Below are 19840 nucleotides of genomic sequence, written 5' to 3'. Positions count from 1 at the left end.
CACAAATTACACCCAAACTCACGAGAGAAATAAATGTAGGCCATACACATATTTCTCCCAGCCCGGGAATCGAACCTGGGACCTCTGCGTGGCAGTACGGCGTGGTAACCGTTCGGCCACGGAGGCAGTCAATGACGAATGAGGATGAATCCGGGTTTGCGCACTTTCTCAACTTGGCAAATAGATTGTAATTCCACGTACTTTTGAGGATGGTTTTTTTAGTACTCTGTACTGAGATTATCTCCGTCTACGATTTGCTTCCATCCTCTAAGATTTGTACTGAATCTGTGCTCCATTCCTTATTTTGTTTAGTATAGTTCTTCTTTGAAGGCAAAGAAGGTTTCTCATCTTATTATATCATGGCGTAGTAGATCGAAAAAAATCATACTGACGTGAATCTGACAAGACAATGGCAAACAATAATAAGATGTCATTTTAAAATTTCTGTCGCATATGTATTTATTACTTTTATAATTATCTAAATTAGATGTCAATGGGGCCAAACTTCAAATGAAGTGAAATAGCGTAACAGGCAGTTAGAATGTCGCACAGTCCCGGTAAATGAAACGACATGTGTATACCCTAACTATGTTACCACTACCGCCGACTTACAAATATCGTAGCAGTAGAGCTCCTTGTGAAAGAGTTCGTCCAGGGAAGTACTGCCACCTTGTTTCTGCCGCCAAGCAGTAATGTCAGCATTACTGTGTTCCGGTTATGAAGGGTAAGGGTGTTGGTAAAATTACAGGCACATGGGACTTATCAACTTATGTTTCAGTGTTCCTCAGATATTTGTGATTTAAAGCACTGAGTGGTACTGCAACTGTCATGGACAGGCGTGTCACTTACATTAGGTGGGCGACTTGTGCGTTCCGTTACCTGGTCTCTTAAAAAAAGTTTTATTTCCTATTTGCAGAAATTGTTGAAACGGCTGTTGAATTAGAGCCTCTAACTCAACCTACTGGGTCACAAAATGATTTTTTATCAAAGAACTCGATTAGAGTGGATGTCCATCAAACTGTACTTCGCGGCGCGGAGCTTCGTGAGCAAAAAGCAAGGAACGTAATTACTTCAAGAAAACAACAAAAATTACGGATCGTTAGCGTAAAAGCACGAGGCCCTTGTGATCCACCTAATAATTTAATTAGGTAGGTAATTCGTTTGCAAAGAAACTAAGTTAGCGCAAAAATAAATTAAGTTCGAGTAGTTTTCGATTGGTCCGACATACATTTTGTTTGTGGAAAGTTTTCTTTCGCGATTTTATAAATATGAACTTTCTGAAGCCTACCTGAAATGATAATGCCATTTTGTTACATTTTGTATAAAATTATACATATCTTTTAACAGTTCTGTTCTGCAAAGCAACATGCGAGTAGGTACAACTAAAAAAAACATTTTAAAGTTCATTCGAAATTCAAATCGTGACTTTTTTATTCCCGCCAATTTACTGTTTGAAATTTGCTTTAAAAACGTACTTGTGATTGTGAAAAAATGGCATTTTCAAATAGGGAGAAAAGGGGTTGAAAGGATGTTGAAACTTTATTACAAATTTGATTCTAACAGTAAAGTGGACATTATCGCCCACAGAAGGAAGTACGCAGATATACAAGTTCCTTCTCTTATATATTTACTCTCTACGATTGTCATATTAAATGTATGAAAGCGTTCAACATTAAAATTTTCGATATTTCGAGTTTTATTTTTAAAAAGTTCTTGATGTCGTTTTATTCCTTAGGTAACGTACTTTCGATATCAATTTAAAGGTTTTTTATATCTTTTATTTTTACGGAATAGTCGCCTAACGGGCACACTTGACGATTACACTCTGCATACTTACAGAAAAGCCACATCCAACAAGAGACCTGCAACATCAGGGTTAATAACGCGACCTTCGGGTCATTCTCCTTCGCTAATTTTTTTACGACCATCATCTAGTATCAAAAGGTCACGATCTCGGTCACAGTCCAGGAAAAAACGTGATGACAGGAATAGTAGTGGAAATTGTAGAGAAAAGTGTCCTTTGAGGATAGCGGAGCTTGCAGAACCCTCTAAACGACATTGCTTGAACACATGGAAAGATATGCCTGATACATTACCTGATTATATGGTATGAATGTTTGTACTTGTTTTGTAGTTGTATTGTGATAAGCCTTGCGTGTCTTCTACCAGCGTTACCATAATGGAACACTTAAATTTTACTAGTGTGTAGATGGTGTTAAGGGCCAGCGCGAACCTAATGGCGGGAGAGGAGGGTTTTATGCCTTGATGAGGGATATCCTTTACGGTACCGAAAGCGCCCGCCAGCGCGCCGCAGAGACTTGATTCCGTTCCACTAGAGACCACCCGGTCGAAAAGTTCCCAGCGCATTCAGGCAGACTCCAGTGGCGCATGCCGGTGGATTCCGGCACAAACCTGTGGATTCCGTTACATACTCCTCCCACTGTGGTAATTTCTAGCGTGCTCTGCGTGCTCGTGAATAACGCGGAGGTCGAGATCCGAGGTCGGTTTCAGAGCGTTGAAATGTATTGTATCTTATTGCAATTATAGGAATTTCCGACGGCCACTTTGCACTGGCCCTAAAGCGCGCTTAAAACTACACGGATTTTATTCGTAAGTAGCAGTAGGTATTCATTACCTTTTGCCCTTATCTACGATTTCGTTAATGTTAAACGTTTCGTTCAGTTAAAAACAAACAATATTCATTACAGTTAGACAGATTGCAGCAGCGAATAATGGATCAAAAACCAGTAGTACAACTCGATGAAGCAATTAACTTTTTTCGAATCAAGCGACGAAAAAGAAGTATGTCACCAAAACGGAGAAGGTTTGAGAATTATTAGGTTAAATAGATAAGAGCTAAATTAAGCACGAGACCGTGTAGGTGTAGCTGTGCTTAAATTAAGTAACGTATAGGTACTACCTTGTTCGATTTTTGTTAATTTCGTTATCGCATATTTACACAGGATCGACGACCGCCTTAGGCAGACTACTTCGCCTTATCGACGGATCGACAGTCGACTCGCTGTCAGTGTGGCCAACTTAGCGACTTTGTCGCTAAATTAAGCGACATTTTGATAACAAAAGCGACATTTTGTTTCTATTTAGCGACAAGAAAAATTTTGTGACTTTTTAATTAGTTGGGTTTCGTCTATTAACATTTAATATGATTTCATCTTATCTCATATATTTTCTACTAAAGGGTAGGATTATATTTCACTTTCAGTTGTAGACTATGTCCGGACACTGTCGCAGGACACTGCGACTGATATCTCAGGTGCTAATCCGGATAACAGCAAAAGATACGCTAGATATCCTCCGGCCTATCCAGCCGCGTAGGAATAATGGGAACTGGAGAAACCCTTCGCACGCGAAGTGAGAGTACCTACAGCTCCATCACCAGAGACAAAGTGTTGGTAGTTGAATTTAGATTCAACGGCTTAGAGGTGGCAACTACTAGTTGTCAACCGTGACCATGGGACCTGCAAAGGGCCCGAAACGTTAGTTTGTTTGAAAAAACAAATATAAGTACGCGAGTTAAATAAGGAAAAATAGTTTCATTTCCTATAACTATTAGTTGTGCAATGCATAACGGGAAGTGAGCGTGCCAACAGCTCCGGTACCTATCTGGAAAGTAGGGAGGGTACAATAGTGCACACGGGGTCGCTCACCCAAGGCACTAGTCTTTTGATTTTGAGCACCGGATGAAGTCCGTGACAATTGTCTGACGACCCTGTCCACGAGCTGATCTGGGTTCAGGACCTGAACTTTTAAGGTCCCTGTGCGGGTTTGCTTGCACAGGTTATACTATAACTTCCCGTATAATGAAGAGGTTGGTAGAGAGGGGCACTATAATCAAAAGTTAACTTGAAAGACATGGACCTGGCCTTTTATCTGTGCTATGACCATAAAGTTCTTGCCAATGAAGTGAACCTTATAATGAGCGCTATAACAGTTGAATTTTCATATGGAGTGGAAATATAATTTTAACGACGACTAGCGACTTTTAAGCCTTCTGTCTAGCGACATTTCAGTTATGTTATTCTACCCAAATTCGAGATGGAACGTTTAATAACAAAACTTTGCATAAGCAATGATAGCATTAGAAAATAACATTTTTTGGTCAATGCTTATTAATCATTATTTAGACCGGCAATTCACGTCCGATTATTCCATCCGATAGTTTGATCCGAATATCGGAAGGCGTTCGTTACCATGTATTTGTTTGAACACTTAATACACGTCCGATCCGATAATCGACCTGCGTATTTGTGTATTTTTGGGTGCTCTGGCCCAGAGATGCTAGCAAATTTATTATTAAACGATTATTATATACTCCATGTGGGGTACCTGCGCTTTTTACAACAAAAGTCGACCCGATGTGAAATACCGCCTCGCTCTATAGCACTGCGAACTTTTTTGAAGCCTGTTTGGATTTGCTCTCCAAATTACTTCGGAACTAGACTTCTTTCGTGTTGTCGATTCCGAGTATCCCAATAGATACGACGAACGAGATAGATAGAGATGGTAAGAGCGCGGGCGGTGCCTTGGAACTTTGGCGCTATCACAAATGGGGTTTTCTTAACGGTAGAAAAAAGCAGACGTGTCTTTGTGGTATTGCGCAAAAAGCTATGCAGTTAACAAAGGACATTTCTGTCTCATGGTACTGCTTAAGTCTTATTTTGTATGAATTTACACGCTGCTGTAGATAAATGTAGTCCAAGAACGTATGTTGACATCACGCGGTGGCAGGGCGAGACGCTTCGTACAGCCTTCCGCACCGCGCCGCCCGCCACAATGTGAGATCCAAACAGTCAAGTGGAGTTTTAGACTACTTTCATCGCCCGGTCGTAAGCGTGCAATAATACGTTAATCTATACACTTGTGCCCGTTTGGACTTGGACAAAATTATATACGTATAAACCGATGCTCAAATTTAAGTTTTTCGTTTTAGGCAACGCCAAGAAGAAGCAAGTAATCAAGAAATAAAATACTTATGTGCTATATTTGCTCGCAACATGGCTAAAAAGTTAATGAAGCCTATAAACACTTTAAATGTCATCGCAGCTGAGTATGAAAATACTTACATATGTAGCTTATGGACTTCTTACCAATATATTTCTAAACTACAGGGGTAACATTGCCACCGACCGATTAGATTTAACAGTAAATAAAACAGAAAAAAATATAGTACGAAATACAAAGCAATAACAGACAGAAAATAGGTACTGACAAAGAGAATGACGAAAGGAAGGAAACCTTCTGCAAGTCCCATGGGATTTCTGTATCTCAAAGAACAACCCTACACGCTCACAAGCTACGAGTGAAAGGATGAAAGTATTCAAGGCTCTAGTGATTACTATTTCTCAATATAATTATCTAGAGCGCTTGTATTTAGTAACTCTATACGTAATGTAATAACACGTTCGGATCCCGCTTTTCACGTTTGCAAAATATGTATTTTTATCACAGACATATGTCTGTGATTTTTATAGACAAGACGTTATTAAAAACTAACGTCTCTGAACTACGAGCATAAGTACCAATAGATAAGTTTCATACAATAATTTTAACACCAATACGAAGCAGAAATTAAACTTTCTTATATAGTGATAGTGGTTTGAACGATCTATTAACTTTAGTTAATAATATGTGCTAAATTAGAATATGAAATAATAAGCTTTTTCATAATAAAAATCCTTAGAAATTTCGAACAATTCGCGTAGATACAATCGAGAAACCTTCCTATTTGGTAGGTACTAATTCAGAAAATATCAATTACACAATTACATCAATAATGTATTAGTGTATATATTAAATTGGGGTTCTAATATTTGAAATTATGAAATAAAGTATTTTTAGTGTAAGATTCAGATTAGAAACTTTTAAAACAAAATTGACTTGAAAATTTATTTCCGGATAAAGGCGGTTTTCCACGGCCCGAGGCCCATTTCGCAGCCCGCACCGCACGTTTTACGCGAACGTACTGCGGGAAGAGGGTCGCTCGAGCACGTCTGTGCTCGCCCGTGGCGGCTTAGGCTTAATTTAAATTGCGGCATGACGGAGTGAAAGCGAATTTTCGCAACATAGCACAATAAACTTTATGGTTGTGTAACGTACAAACTAGAAACGAGCCAAATTCTTCCGCGAAATGCGCGAGAATTCCGCGGATGATTTTGACTCGTATGTTCGCTATGTTACAAAAATTCGCTTCCACTCCATTCTGCCGCAATATAAATTGAGCTTTATTCGGATCCGCCGCCGCTGCGCTGGCGCTGGTCGACGCGAGAGCGCGCACGGTACAGCTCTCGATACATAACCGAATACGCGCAGCCACGCGTGTCGCCGCCGTGTCGTCGTCGGCCCGGACTCGTCTGTTTCGCGAACGCCCCCGAACAAATCAGTACGTTTGATAATGTACCTACCCTAATATAGCATACATACATTCACTTTCAAAAATTCGTTATTTTTTCAAATTACGAGCTCCGATGTGGCACTAAACACTTGAAACATTAACGACGATCATGGGGCGGGACATGTATTGATACCATTAGCTTAGGTGGACGATTTGATTTAAAATACATACATATATATAAAAAAAATTTTTTCTCGAATTCTCCTCCTAAGAACGACAATTTCAAACTTTCATTTTATTATTTTGTAGCTCACAAACAAACGCTTGTACTTTTAACTTATTTACAAGTGTAGTTTTAGTAGCAATAGAGCGTGTAAAGGAAAGAATTCATCCAGGGAAGTACTACTGCCACTTTCCTTGTTTCTGCCGCCAAGCAGTAATGTGAGCATTACTGTTTTCGGGTTTTGAAAGTTAAGGGCCAGCAGGTGAAATTACAGGCACATGAGCCTTGTCAACTTATATCTCAGGTCTTTCTAATTTAAAGCGCTGAGTGGCACTGCAATTGTTATAGGCAGTTGCAGTACCACTCAGCGCCTGGTGGTAGAGTATCACCAGGCGCACTACTTGTTCCTCCCGTCACTTGGTATAATAAAAAAATGTTACCATTGTTTACTTACTCATATAACAAGACTTGTAAATTTCGAGCAATCGGAGAGCACTTCTTTCAAAATGTTAGCTAATACCTACTTACTAGTTCCGGCGTAGAAATAACTCCATATTGCTATGCCGTTCCTTGCCGCATCTACTTATAGGTGGACAAACAGAAATGGCAAATCATGTATTAAATCGGTCGAAATGTTAAAATTTGACAAAATATAAATTGATTTTTTTCAGAATGGTAAATTTAGTCAACGTAGTCTCAAGTGAAATTTCAAAGGTGTTAAAAAATCGTCAAATAAGTACGATAGAATTTACATGCGACAATGATACTATACAACTCGAGATGGCTGCTAAGGTAAATAAAATTACTTGATCCATAACAATTAACTTGACGGTGAACACATGGACTTGTTGATTTTCAGATCGCTATGTGGATAGAAAGCATTCTAAAAGATACAGGCGAGAAGATGCTAGAAGATGAGTTAAGAGGTAACAATTTAATAAAATTAGGATTAGCAAAATGCAAAACGCCGTTCTAAGTAATACGAATACCTACTATTTTTTCCTTTTTATTTTTAGCTAAAATTCACTACGAGCGAAGAATGGGGAAAGAGGGACATATAGCAACACTTATAGAAAAATACCTTTATTGTGATTACAAAGAAAGAGGTTTATTTTTTATTATATTTTTTTTTCTCCTTGATATTCTAATTACTTCTATGCTGGAATCATATCTGATTATCTAATTAAATCCAATGATATATATTATTTTCAGATCTAGAAGAGGAAGAAGGTCCAGTGTTAGATTTCATTGATGAATTGTTGGAAAATGTCGTGGTAAAAGAATATTTATCTTGCAAACTAAAAATATGCTTATCTTGAAAAGTTAATCTACAAAATTAAATCATAAATTAATTGTCAGGTGGAATCCTCGTACGTTTCCTCTGCAAACACCGAACATGAATTTGAAGATGGAACAGAATTAGAAGATGGAACAGAATTAGAAGATGGAACACAATTTGGAGATGTAGCAGAATATGGAGCTGCATCAGAAATTGGGGATGAAACTGATGACAAAGTAACAGGTGTGCGCACATCTGGTGGCGCAATGGATCAAGATATTGGATCATTTGGGGTTCATGACATCAATACGGATGAAATCTACTATGACTCGAATGATACACAAGCAAACATAACAAACACTTACGATAAAATTGATGTCGATTCAAAAGATATAGGCGAAGAACTTACGGACATGTTCCAAAAAGAGAACACAAATAAATTGGATGACAATAAACAAACTGAAGAACAAATAGATCCTCTAAAAGTTAACGATATGTTCCAAATAGAAAACGCGTATAAATTGGAGGACAATGAACAAACTGAAATCCAAATAAATCCCCTAGAAGTTAACGGCAGGTTCCAACCCGAAAACGCATATAATTTAGAGGACAATCAACAAACTGAAAAACAAATCAATCCTCCGCAAGTTAACGATGTGTTCCAACCCGAAAATGCAATTGAATTGGAGGACGGCAAACAAACTGAAGAACAAAGGAATTCTGTGAGAAGTAACGATGGGTCTCCACCCGAAAATGAAAATAAAATAAAGGACAATGAACAAATTGAAAAACAAAAAGTTAACGATACGTTCCTAACCGATAATGTAAATAAGTTGGAGGACAATGGACAAACTGACAAACAAAGAACTCCTGTGACAGTTAACGATATGGAAGAAAACTTGGATGTTGAACAGGTGGGAATTAATACTAACATTGAAGAGCCTTCAGGTGTATATAACCTCGACGATGAGCACTCACCACAAATGAGTATAACGGACGTAAATGAATACGAAGGCATGGAAACGTACAAAGATGACAGAAAAGTTAAATTCACAAGTTTAGATTCGGGTAATTTATTTTTCTTTTTTATTTCGTTAATTTAGTAAGTATTAGGGTTTGATTAGTATTCACTAAAAACTCATCGATCGTGTTGACTCATTGAAAAGGCATTAATTAAAATGTGTGAAAACGAAGTTACAATATTTTTTTGTAATATAGATTTTAAGACTTTCGTGGTTATTCACTAAATGATTATCACTAGTATCAGGTTTCTTACCACGGTATGACTTTTAATAATATTTAATAAGTAATATTTTTTTGCTTACTTTTCAGAATATGGAGAACTAGAAGAAAGCTCAGTGAGGTAATTATAAATAAATTTTCCTAAAATTTCGAATAGGTACTTGTAATAAAATCGTACAAAAGCTGAGTCTCTAACATTTTAAAGTAAAAGTCTGTGCCACCTACACGGGAGATATGTCGTGGACGTGTAGACCTAAAATATAAGTTTTTATAAAAATGTTGTCTGTGCGTTTGTGCACGCTAATCTCCACATTGGCTAAACCAATTCAGATGTGATTTCTGTGATATTTTAACATTTATTTTAAGATAAATTTGAATTAATAGCGTGTAAATTTTAAACGTTTGGAAATAGGTGAAAATATGAGTATGGTACAAAAATGTTAATCGTTAGATCTTTTAAAAATTACATTGAAAATTACAACCAACCAACAGTTGCCAAATTCAAATTCAAAATAATCTTTATTTCATAGGTAAGCATTATTACACTTGAAATCGTCACAATATTAAACTCTACCGCTCATTCGTAAGGCAGATTCCCCTGAGAAGAATGAGCAAGAAACTCTAGGGGTTGCTCTTTGTAAATAACATTTACAATATATATTGCCTTTATATAAAACGCGGACACAGCTGCCTCAGTGGCCGAACGGTTACCATGCTGGACTGCCACGCAAAGGTATCGGGTCCGATTCCCGGGCCGGGAGAAATATTTGTATGGCCTACATCTATTTCTCTCGTGAGTTTGTAATTTGTGGTTGGCTGTGTGTGTGTGTGTGTCCATAGCACCCGCGATACAGGGTTTCCCTAGTGCGGGGCTATCAGTGCGTGCGTTATTAGTATTATTATAGCTTTGTAAGGTACCTATATAATTATAGTTATGAAACCTCGACGTTCTAAATTATTGTTACAGAACTGCAAACATAGAAGACAAAACCAGTGACTCTTGGAATATACCGGCTGATATCATATTTTCTCCTCCTAACCACGGATTGTTAAGTATGAGATACATTTGCCAATTGCAAGTAGGTTCATTATTACGCTGTTAATTCTCTTAATAAATATAAATTCTTGTAATCAGGTGACGCTGATGAATCATGGCCAGACAAACATGCTCACGGTATTGGCTATAAATTTAGTGAAAGCGTAAGTAAATCTGTCACATCTCTGGGACACATACAGGAAAACGACGAAAGGTTTATCGAAAACGCAGAACATGACGATGAAACCAACAAAGAAACTTCGCGTATCTCAATGCACGTCACAGAACCAGAATATATGGAACAAACAGACTATGACATAGAAACAAAACCGTCGGAAACCATAATGGAAACCGAAAGGGAAAACCAGATAATATGGACAAATACAAATTCCAGTATGACAGACATTGTATCGGACTCTAAAGTAACAAATAACAAGTATAGCGAAGATGAATCTGTCGACACAAAATACGACATACCACTACTTAAAGTAGAAATAAAAAAGAAACCGTCACCAGTTTTTAATGAAACCGATACAAAAATACAAAATGAAATTCCAAGCGTCCAAGAAAGAGCAGACAGTGCTTTCAATACGTATTCATCGAATAACCTCGAAAAAGATTTTACCGGCATAGATGACGGAACAGGTGACAGTAAGATTAACGTAAATGAATCCACGCTACTTCCAAATAAGAATAATTATCCGGCAGCGGCTTCCAAGCAAAACATAATTTACCGTAAGTTTCGACGCTTTTTTTTAAGTAATAAGTGAGTAATAACTCGCTGTAATAAATGCATGCTGTACGTATTGAACAGAAGTACCTGCAACAAGTAGGAATGTCTTCCACCGAAGTGATGATTCCCTATCGATGTCCTCTACGCGTAAGTCAATTATTTTTTTGACTTTTAGAATATTCACCCACATAATTATTGTAGTCCAATACTAAGTTTGTACAATTTTCAGATCCTGCTAAAGTAGAACAGTGTGAAGCCCAAAGATGGTGTAGTGACCTGGAACGTACTGTGGACAACCTTTGTCACTGGTATAAATGGATTGACGATGTATGTAACAAAGTGTTGACACTACAACAAAAATCAGGTAAACTCGTTATAATTCTAGTATTCAACTTTTTATCGTTACTATTTTTAATGCCAATTTTAAGTACATTTTTTAAATACAATACTGCCAGCAGTGCTCCGATGTGATGAAGTAAAAATACTCGAAATATTTAAGGAGTGGGTTGACTTGCAATCAGACGTAAATAATGACGCTGTCTTATGGAATAAACTCAGAGTACAAACTAAAACAGCTTTACAAACCTACACAAAGAAAGCAAAACCAAAGGTACATATTTTTTGTGAGCAATGCTGGATTTCATTGCGTTTTTATATCAAGCATCCGCATAAGAATTTTCTTTTCGTTTACGAAACAAAATGTAATAGATAAAATTAAAATAGTTGTTGGTATGTATACTAGTATATAAATAATAAAATATTTTAAGGGCGTGCCTAAATATGAAAGGTCCAGAAAGGACGCAATAATCGACGTGTGTTTAGACATTGATGGACTTACAATGTGGATGGACAGCTTGGTATTTTTTTTATTTCTTTTAAGCCTTCTTGTTGACATTAAGTTTTTAGAGCTTTTATTGGGGTTTGTTTCCCAGTCTTTAAGCATGTTTAAGTTCTAATACGTATGAACTATTCACATCATGGTTTCGCACTCACTTGTAAGTCTAGATTTACTAGTACGATCATCAGCTAAAAATGGGCGGAGCTATTTGTTATATCCCGTAGTTATGCGAGAACTTAGAGCAAAGGTCACGTGACTGGAAAGGGCCCCTGGACTTTCTTTAATGAAATTTAAATCTTTCAGATGACCACAATTGAATACTGTATGAAGTGTAAATGCAAATATTATGCAAAGAAACGTTAACAATTTTGGTTATTTGCAATTTTTGTGTGATTTTTGTGTTTTTGTCTAAAAAACAAAGGTTTAATTAAAATTTTCCTTAAAATACATGTGTATATTTTATGGGACTAATCCATACCAAGTATACCTTAATTGTTAAATCACAAAGAATTTTAATCATTATTATGATCCCTTATAGTGAACAATAACTTGATTGAAGTCATATTTCCGCACATTTGAATCTCTGGATCCTGTAAGTATCCATTTACCATTAAAGGCTATGTCTCTAATGCCGTCGCAGTCAGGACCTGTAAGCTGAACTCTAATTCTACTGTGGGCTTCAAGTAGTGAGAAAATAGTACAGGTACCATCCTGTCTGCCTACAGCAAACATCTGATTTGGTAGCTCTTTCATACTGAGTACTGGACTAGCAGACTCAGTCCATTTTTTTATCAGGGAACCATTTTGAAGGTTCAATTGTATGATCTGCAAGACAAAAATTATATATCTGAAATCAAAATGTGGCACCTATTTGCATGAAGTCATACAAAAAAACATTCACACAGCAAAAAATTATTTAGTCAAGTTAACACCAACATGTGAAAAAAACAGATACCTCTATTAAGGGGGACCATGTTACTCAATGTATGGAACTATGGGAACAAAGATGACGCATTAAATTTATCTCCATTACTTCAATGTATGGAACGTTGTAGTATAGTCTGTTCCAATCCATTATGATCAAAAAGTAAACAAACCTGTTCGGTTAAAATTCTATAGCAATCACTCAATACATCGAATAAGTAACACTTTTATGTATATTTCGAAGATTTCGACTTGATATATCATCACTTTTTCCAACAATATTCATTTGCATAGCATCGTAAAATCGTATTTGAAAAATGGAAGTCCGAAAATGAAGTGTTCTATGACTTGCCTATGGTTGCATAGTGCTGTCCGAAAAAAAACATTCGGTTCAATCAATTAGAGTTTAGTAATCGATAATTAAATCGAACATTTCAATCGCAACTGAACGAATACCTAAATGTAAGGATTTGAAGGATTTAAATTGAAATTTGCTTGTATAGGTTATGTAAGGAAAACCGCTAGTATGACTCAATTGAACAAATCGATTCACTCAATTAATTAATCGATTTGTAGTTGGCATTACAATTGGCCATCACTAAACCGTCTATGTTCGAGTCAGTGACTTGTTTGTTTACTTTTTGTTCAAAATGGATTGAAATGAAGTATAGTCCCACATGGAACTGAGGTCATGGTCTACTGGAGCGCTAATTTTCTACCTTTACACACACGTGCGGCTTACAACAGCGATATCAGCGCAATGTACGTTTTTAATGATTCAACATATTATGCTATAGCATCAACGCAGTCGCGCATTTGCATCGTTCCAGTTACGCGTTTGCATTGATGCAGTCGCCTGTAAATCGCTAGTGTCATGATGCAATCGCGCGTTTCATAAACGAGTGTTTGTTGTGCTGCCAAAAGTTGCAATGTGTAACCACTCTAACTGTTTAAGAATTGTATGTAATTTAATTACCTGTCCGTCACTGCAACCTACAATAACAGCATTATTCACAAAAATGCAAGCATTACAAGGTGTCTCCAGTTGTTTGTTAAAGATCTCTTCTCTTTTACCAATATGAGCACAAATCACCAAGCCATTTTCACAGCCTACCACTAGTAGTTTATTGCCCGTGCCAACCTGAAAAAAATAATTTACTACATTTTGTTTACTGTTGTCTTGCACTGTGTTAACCCATCATAGTACTCATTGTGGGGCACCTGGAGCAAATACTTCAGAGGAATAGTTAATCTTCTATCTTCTATTTGCTAGATGTGTTCCTTTTAGGACAAAAATATCAAATTTTTTCAAAGAAATTTCCAGTATATTTAGCAAATTTTGTCACCAAATTTTAACTAGGCTAAGTAATTTCACCCACTTCTCTTTCGTTTTCAACTGTGACTTCATCATTGGTTGTAGTCAATGTGCAACAGTTGATTGGTCCATACCCTTCCAGTATATTATCAAGACAATTTGATTCACCTACGTCCCATAATTTGGCTGAACCATCCCTGTAAAATAAACAAAAATCTTCATAAATATCTGACAAGGTAGATGTTTGAAAACTGTTTGTAGAATTTTAAATAAGCTAAGAATATTTATAACATTGTAATTTATTAGTAACTTTTCTCTCATATTTCCTATTTATGATTATTTACTTCTGTATTAACTCTTAACTTGTGGAAGTTAATTGGCTGTCCAATAGAACCGGAAATATGTCCATCTGGGAGCCGCGAACACCACATAGGAAGAGTTAAATTATTGAAAATTAAAAACAACTCACCGACTCTACAACCTACCACGCCAGTATCTTTTTATTATACATAATGTTTTCCTTAAAACTTGGAGCAAATTAGAAACAATGAAATAGAAGAAACAAGAGTATTGTGTATTTCAATAATGTGTAAACTTTATATAGCCAGAAATAATTACTGAAGGAAAATAAAAGAATACAAATAAAGTGTGATCCTTACTTGCTAACAGAAACAATATTCCTCCCTCTGTCAATAATAGTAACATCTGCAACAGACATTTTATGTCCTTTTAACGTAACTGGGTTGATGCCTGTCTCAGCCGACCAAATGCGACAAGAGCCATCTGCTCCAGCTGAAAGTACCACAATGCCTGATGGAAAGAATCGGCACTTATATACTGGACCTCCATGGCCTTTTAGATCTAGAACAACTTCACCTGCAAGTAGAAAAGACGTAGTTTATTCTAAGAAAACAAATAGTACTTAACCCATAATTTTTCAAGGTTTTGTACATTTTTATTAATCATTATTAAAAAGTACATAAGCCAATCAACATACTTAAGTGTGTAATATACTTGCAGTTACACATGATGAACGAATTTCTGACATAAAAACTGTTTACTCATTTATCTACAGACAACAATATACATAACTAACCCATTTTCAAATACATCAAGACTCATGGTAATATGTAATGTTATTTTAAAAGGTCAGTAAGTTTAACTTACCCGTTCTGCTGTCCCAAACAAGCAACTTGTCCTGTTCACAAGAAGACACAGCCAGTGCATTCTCAGCTGTGTCTACAGAGAGAACAGCCTTAGTATGCACTTTATAAACTTTAGTAGGGGCCACAAATGCCACCTTCAAATTAGAGCCTACGTGCTTCACTACGAGGCTCAGGTTTGAATGGGATACGTATTGATAGTTGCTCGAGAAGTTTATCTTAATTTTGCCGTCCGATGCGTTAATCGAAGTAGTAAGTTTATCGTGAATACTATTCTCATTTAAATATTTAGCGGATATCCAAGCTTCTCCTTTGGGCATCCTGAGGAAAGTTTTACAATCGTATTATTTGGGACGGTTAAGCATTTAAAGAATGATAAAAGATAAAAGTATGAATGAAATTGGCCGGCACTTTCAAAATCTAAAGTGTTAAGATAAAATATGTAGTACCTAATTACATCGTTCCAGTCGCACTGGATCGTAACCACCGGGAGTTTATTCGACATTTTTAAAGTAGACAAATCTATGTTTCTCTTATTATCTTGATAAAATTGTAAAATAAACCTAGAAATTCCGCGATGATTTTACAAAAAACACTATCAGTCAATGTCAATATCAGTATTGCCATGTCAAATCTAAAAAAGTCTGAAGATATTGCAAACAAAAAACCTTCAATAAACAGCAGATTGAGGAAAAAGCAGCAGATACTAAACTTACCTTCAAACACTTTTTAATCAAGTTTCTTCAAACATTGATTGGTAATTTTTACATTAATGAGTAAAGAAAAAAGCGTGTAATGTTTTATGTGAAAATAAAATTGTATTTTTTGTTACCCTAGCTGATGGCGTTTGACAGCATGTCATTTCATTACAATTGAAAAATGAAAAATAGTTTATTTGTACCATCACAAACTACAAAATTCTTGTTACATATATTAAGAAGTACTAGTTGTATAGTTAATTATAGTTTGTGAGGAAGCTGGAATCTAAACTAGATCGAAACCTGTGCTATAGCTGCCATTTCATTACAATTCCTAATCACATAACACTCCTATCACTGTTTTGGGTTCAAATGGGTAAAATTATATGGTGGGTAATTGGTGGGTGTAATAATAGTCAACTCTAAATTACTAACATGAGCAAAAAAATTCCTTCAAACACTTGTAATCCTTTTTTAAAATTGTTTATTTTATTTTATCTTCCGCGTATAATCATATGTTTTATAACCTGAAAATAAAAGTGCATCTTTAATACTAATAACAATTAATAAGACTTACATTTTCCCAGCATACTGGCCCTACAGTCGGTCAACGGATGTCCGTTGTCTATAACAGCAATTGTGCGGGTTGTGCGAGTCGAGCGAGAGCACAGATTATTAGATGCTAACGCATAGCGAGGGGCTCGAGCGACACAGACATACATTGAACAACCGAGCGAGCTGCCATACACTCGCTTTGGTCATACCGTTCAGGGTTGCGGCATTTTCGCTAAATACTTCTTGTGACTGTTGTAATGATTTGTTGAGTGGAAAGTCTTAAACATATAATTATTAAATTTAGGCACAAATCTGCTTAAGGCATGATTATAACCACAGACATATATCTAAATGTACGCCGCAAGTGTCCCTACTTCGCGTGGTCAATGTAAGCTATAAACGGCAACTGAAGCGCTCTGCTACGCTTCAGAACGCGCCCGACCGTTGTTGTCGTAAAACATTTGTCGAAAATGCGAAAAATGCTTAATGCTGTGAGAAGATAAATAAAGAGACACGTTTCCTTCCACAGGTAATTCTGTAATCAGAATATGCATAATTTATTTTAAAATTAATTATTTTCACTAGTTTGTAATAATTATTAATGCAAAGATCGAACACTCAGAAAAAATTCCTTCGATCCGGCCGGATTCGAACCGACGTCTTCTAGCTTACTGTGCCAGACGTTATCCAACTAAGCCACGGAACGAACCTGGCCTAAAAGATGTCAGTTCGAATCGAATCGAATTTTTTCTGAGTGTTCGATCTTTGTATTAATAATTATAACAAACTAGTGGAATAATTTCACAAAATATAATGGAATATCAATTCAATAAAAATTTAAAATAATTATTTTAATTTTGAATGAATTTCGAGAAAACGAATATTCAAACGAATGTATGGCGCGTGATTAATTATACATTGCGGCTTTTACTTAATGCGGTATAATGCATAAGTTTATATATAAGTAGTCATATTTTTGGTGAAATTTTACGATTAGTGTCAACTGTAAAATGTAGAAAAATACAGAAATAATGTTTATTTCTCTTAAGTTTTTTTCCATGACCCAACTTTAGAGGATGGAGTCCATTCCCCACAAAATCCCCAATAAAATTTGTAATTCCCCAGACATTATCTGGCAACAGTGCAACACACTAATACATTATTCAGCTGTGGATTCGCTCTGGGCCTTTTGGAGGGAAAAGTGTCGTTTTTATTTTGACTTTCAATTATTTTGTGAAATCTAGTTTAAAGTGGAATAGGATAGTGCTATTGTGCCTTAATCGAAGATTAAAACGCGAAATTATACGAATCTCGAACTAAAATACCCGTATCGGCCCGTTCTAAGGAATCCCGAGTCAATCCAAGCACGCCCCGCCTCAAATTGCCTATCCTCTTTGTGGTGGCCATATTTACAGAAATATAATTAAACGTTTATGTTTTCGGCTGAAGGTCTTTGTTTCCATGGCCAGCAATAAATTAAAAAAAAAATAATTATTCAGCTGTCAATGCCAAACAGTGTTGCTAGCGACGTTTTTCGACTAGTGTTGGGTCATGGAAAAATTTTCATTTTGAACAAATCATATTTTCCAGAAAAAGAAGAACTTTTCCGTTGTATTTTTTTCCAATATTTTACCTTTAATTTTCACATTTGATATTTGACACCCATTGATACCTGTCCAAAGTTGAAGTTACTGAATGAAAACGATGGAACCATTAAAAGTGTTTTTTCATCATTTTCAAATTCAAATCATTTTAAATCTCGTTTTCTTAATGTGGCTTTTAGCTATATAAGTTTATTTTATAATTCACGTTATAACACTTCAAAAGATATTTCTAAACGGAGAACATTTAATATGAAAAAAATAAATATAAAATACACGATCTAACACGACACATGAAATCACAATCTCAGCTGTTTTATTCTTTTATTCCTATCCAGAAATTACAGTGGGTGATATTATTAGTTATGCATAATTTTCCAAAAGGATGCATGATATCACATTACGCTGTAGCGTGATATCACGTTTGTAATATTAATATTACTCATATTACTTACACATGTCTAAATTGCGATTGACATTTGTTGAATGCCATTTTTAATCTATAGCTTTATTGAGAAAGTGTTTTGAAACAAAGTGGGTGAATCTCAGCATATGTAGCTAAAAATCACTGTGTAAAGTTAAAAAATACAACATTAGAATTAGTTATTGACGAGGGAATGTTAAACGTTACATGAAAGTGTAAAAATGCATTTCTCCATACCGGATCTTCAGCAATTTCACGATGACAATGGGATCTCTTATACGGTATTTATCTCCGCGTAATATTCACGAGATAACGTTGTTTTTCTTCATGTTTAAGGACCTTGTATTTCGACAGAGCACGACCTTACAGGGTCAAGTAATACGCTCAATTTGCATCGTGTTATAACGAGTTTTATGTATATGTTTTAGGCGTATAATATCTACATAAATGGATTTTTCCATTGCACGGCACGATATAAGCAGCTGCTGAGTTTACATGAACAGCTACAGGCTCAGAATCCGTATTTTAAGTTGCCGAGCTTTCCTCCTAAGAAGTTGTTTTTAACAAATTCACAGCTGGAGGAGAGGCGGGTTCTATTAGAAAAATACATGCAATTGGGTGAGAAAATTATTTGATAATTACTTCTACATAATTATAGTATTGAACACCTTGTCCCAAATATATGTATGGTTTTATCTGTTTGTTATTTGTGTTTTGTCCATTGTGTGCTCATGCAGTAGATAAATATTGTTTTAAGTGTTGTTAGTTTGTATGTATCCATACTATTTAGCAATATTACCAATAAGCGATAGAGAATTCAATAAGGCTATATACATACAGTGTGTAAATTTGAGATGGGGCAACAAGGCCAGCTACCTTAATCGTTGTAGTTACAGGAAAACAGTTCTAGAAGACTATCTATGAATTTTGAAGATATTTTGATTGGCATTCACAGATTTTGAAAAAATGGTACAGTCAGCAAGATAAAAGGCAATTTTTACAAACCTTTTTTTATGCCATTAGATCTGGTATCTGGTAAGGATCGATAGTCTCTATGGGACCAACTGAGGTAATGTAAATGTCAGAAATTGCAAAAAACTTTTTACCATACATTTTGTAGGGACCTATTTAGTAATCAGTTATTCTAGGTACTTAAGGATACTAACAAATTGACAACTTATTAAATATTTACAAATAAAAACACTTACAAAAAGCAAACTAACATAAAACGTCTATGGTATAGCAAGTGCTCGAATTGATTGCCGCTTTGGCGGATGCATCGAATCGCTCTCTTCCGCGAAGAGCAAGTAGCGGTTGAAATTCTACTCAGATGGATTCTATTGAAATTTGCTGCAGTGTCTTTCAATTCTTGAACACTGTTGTATTTTTTTATAAATGTAATTTTTTAGATAGCCTCTTAGAAAAAATGAAGGGGCATCAGATCAGGACAGTGCGGT

At 36.0% G+C, this 19840-nt stretch overlaps 3 protein-coding genes across 3 annotated transcripts in view; 2 read left to right on the top strand and 1 right to left on the bottom strand.

Moving 5' to 3' along the window:
• Positions 1 to 444: 444 nt before the first annotated feature.
• On the top strand, positions 445 to 12066 carry LOC113229936. The gene is made up of 18 exons (XM_026463627.1): positions 445 to 557; positions 917 to 1148; positions 1840 to 2107; positions 2709 to 2824; positions 4952 to 5068; positions 7247 to 7367; positions 7435 to 7501; positions 7592 to 7681; positions 7788 to 7849; positions 7935 to 8922; positions 9187 to 9217; positions 10064 to 10149; positions 10232 to 10867; positions 10947 to 11012; positions 11095 to 11229; positions 11321 to 11475; positions 11633 to 11722; positions 12007 to 12066. The coding sequence occupies exons 1-18, from the start codon at positions 542 to 544 to the stop codon at positions 12064 to 12066; spliced, it is 3336 nt and encodes a 1111-aa protein (XP_026319412.1). The 5' UTR covers positions 445 to 541.
• Positions 12067 to 12096: 30 nt separating this feature from the next.
• Positions 12097 to 15616, bottom strand: LOC113230200 (proteasomal ATPase-associated factor 1). The gene is made up of 6 exons (XM_026464010.1): positions 15555 to 15616; positions 15110 to 15426; positions 14602 to 14818; positions 14007 to 14139; positions 13604 to 13768; positions 12097 to 12528 (listed from the first exon to the last, which is right to left on the bottom strand). Exons 1-6 carry the CDS (start codon positions 15608 to 15610, stop codon positions 12226 to 12228), a joined length of 1191 nt encoding a protein of 396 aa, XP_026319795.1. The 5' UTR covers positions 15611 to 15616; the 3' UTR covers positions 12097 to 12225.
• A 2988-nt stretch (positions 15617 to 18604) lies between these two features.
• The window catches only part of LOC113230304 (sorting nexin-17), a 13817-nt gene continuing 12581 nt past the window's right edge, over positions 18605 to 19840 (top strand). Inside the window, 2 exon segments of the mRNA XM_026464178.1 lie at positions 18605 to 18664; positions 18812 to 19099. Of these exon segments, the coding sequence (XP_026319963.1) occupies positions 18605 to 18664; positions 18812 to 19099 (348 nt within the window).

Source organism: Hyposmocoma kahamanoa, unplaced genomic scaffold (genome assembly GCF_003589595.1).
Source record: "Hyposmocoma kahamanoa isolate Upper Pololo Valley unplaced genomic scaffold, ASM358959v1 63, whole genome shotgun sequence".
NCBI classification, from domain to species: Eukaryota; Metazoa; Arthropoda; class Insecta; order Lepidoptera; family Cosmopterigidae; genus Hyposmocoma; species Hyposmocoma kahamanoa.
The sequence above is the reverse complement of the archived record's forward strand: the minus strand, read 5'-3'. Positions and strand labels throughout refer to the sequence as shown.

Excerpts from the sequence above, each read along its gene's own strand:
- LOC113229936 (XM_026463627.1), top strand. Across the intron at positions 9,218-10,063 it reads CTAGAAGAAAGCTCAGTGAG|AACTGCAAACATAGAAGACA; the intron begins GTAATTATAAAT and ends TTATTGTTACAG. Across the intron at positions 11,476-11,632 it reads CAAAGAAAGCAAAACCAAAG|GGCGTGCCTAAATATGAAAG; the intron begins GTACATATTTTT and ends AAATATTTTAAG.
- LOC113230200 (XM_026464010.1), bottom strand. The coding sequence starts at position 15,610 with ATGTCGAATAAACTCCCGGTGGTTACGATCCAGTGCGACTGGAACGAT. Across the intron at positions 15,427-15,554 it reads GACTGGAACGATGTAATTAG|GATGCCCAAAGGAGAAGCTT; the intron begins GTACTACATATT and ends AACTTTCCTCAG. Across the intron at positions 13,769-14,006 it reads CAGTTGAAAACGAAAGAGAA|GTTGGCACGGGCAATAAACT; the intron begins GTGGGTGAAATT and ends TATTTTTTTCAG.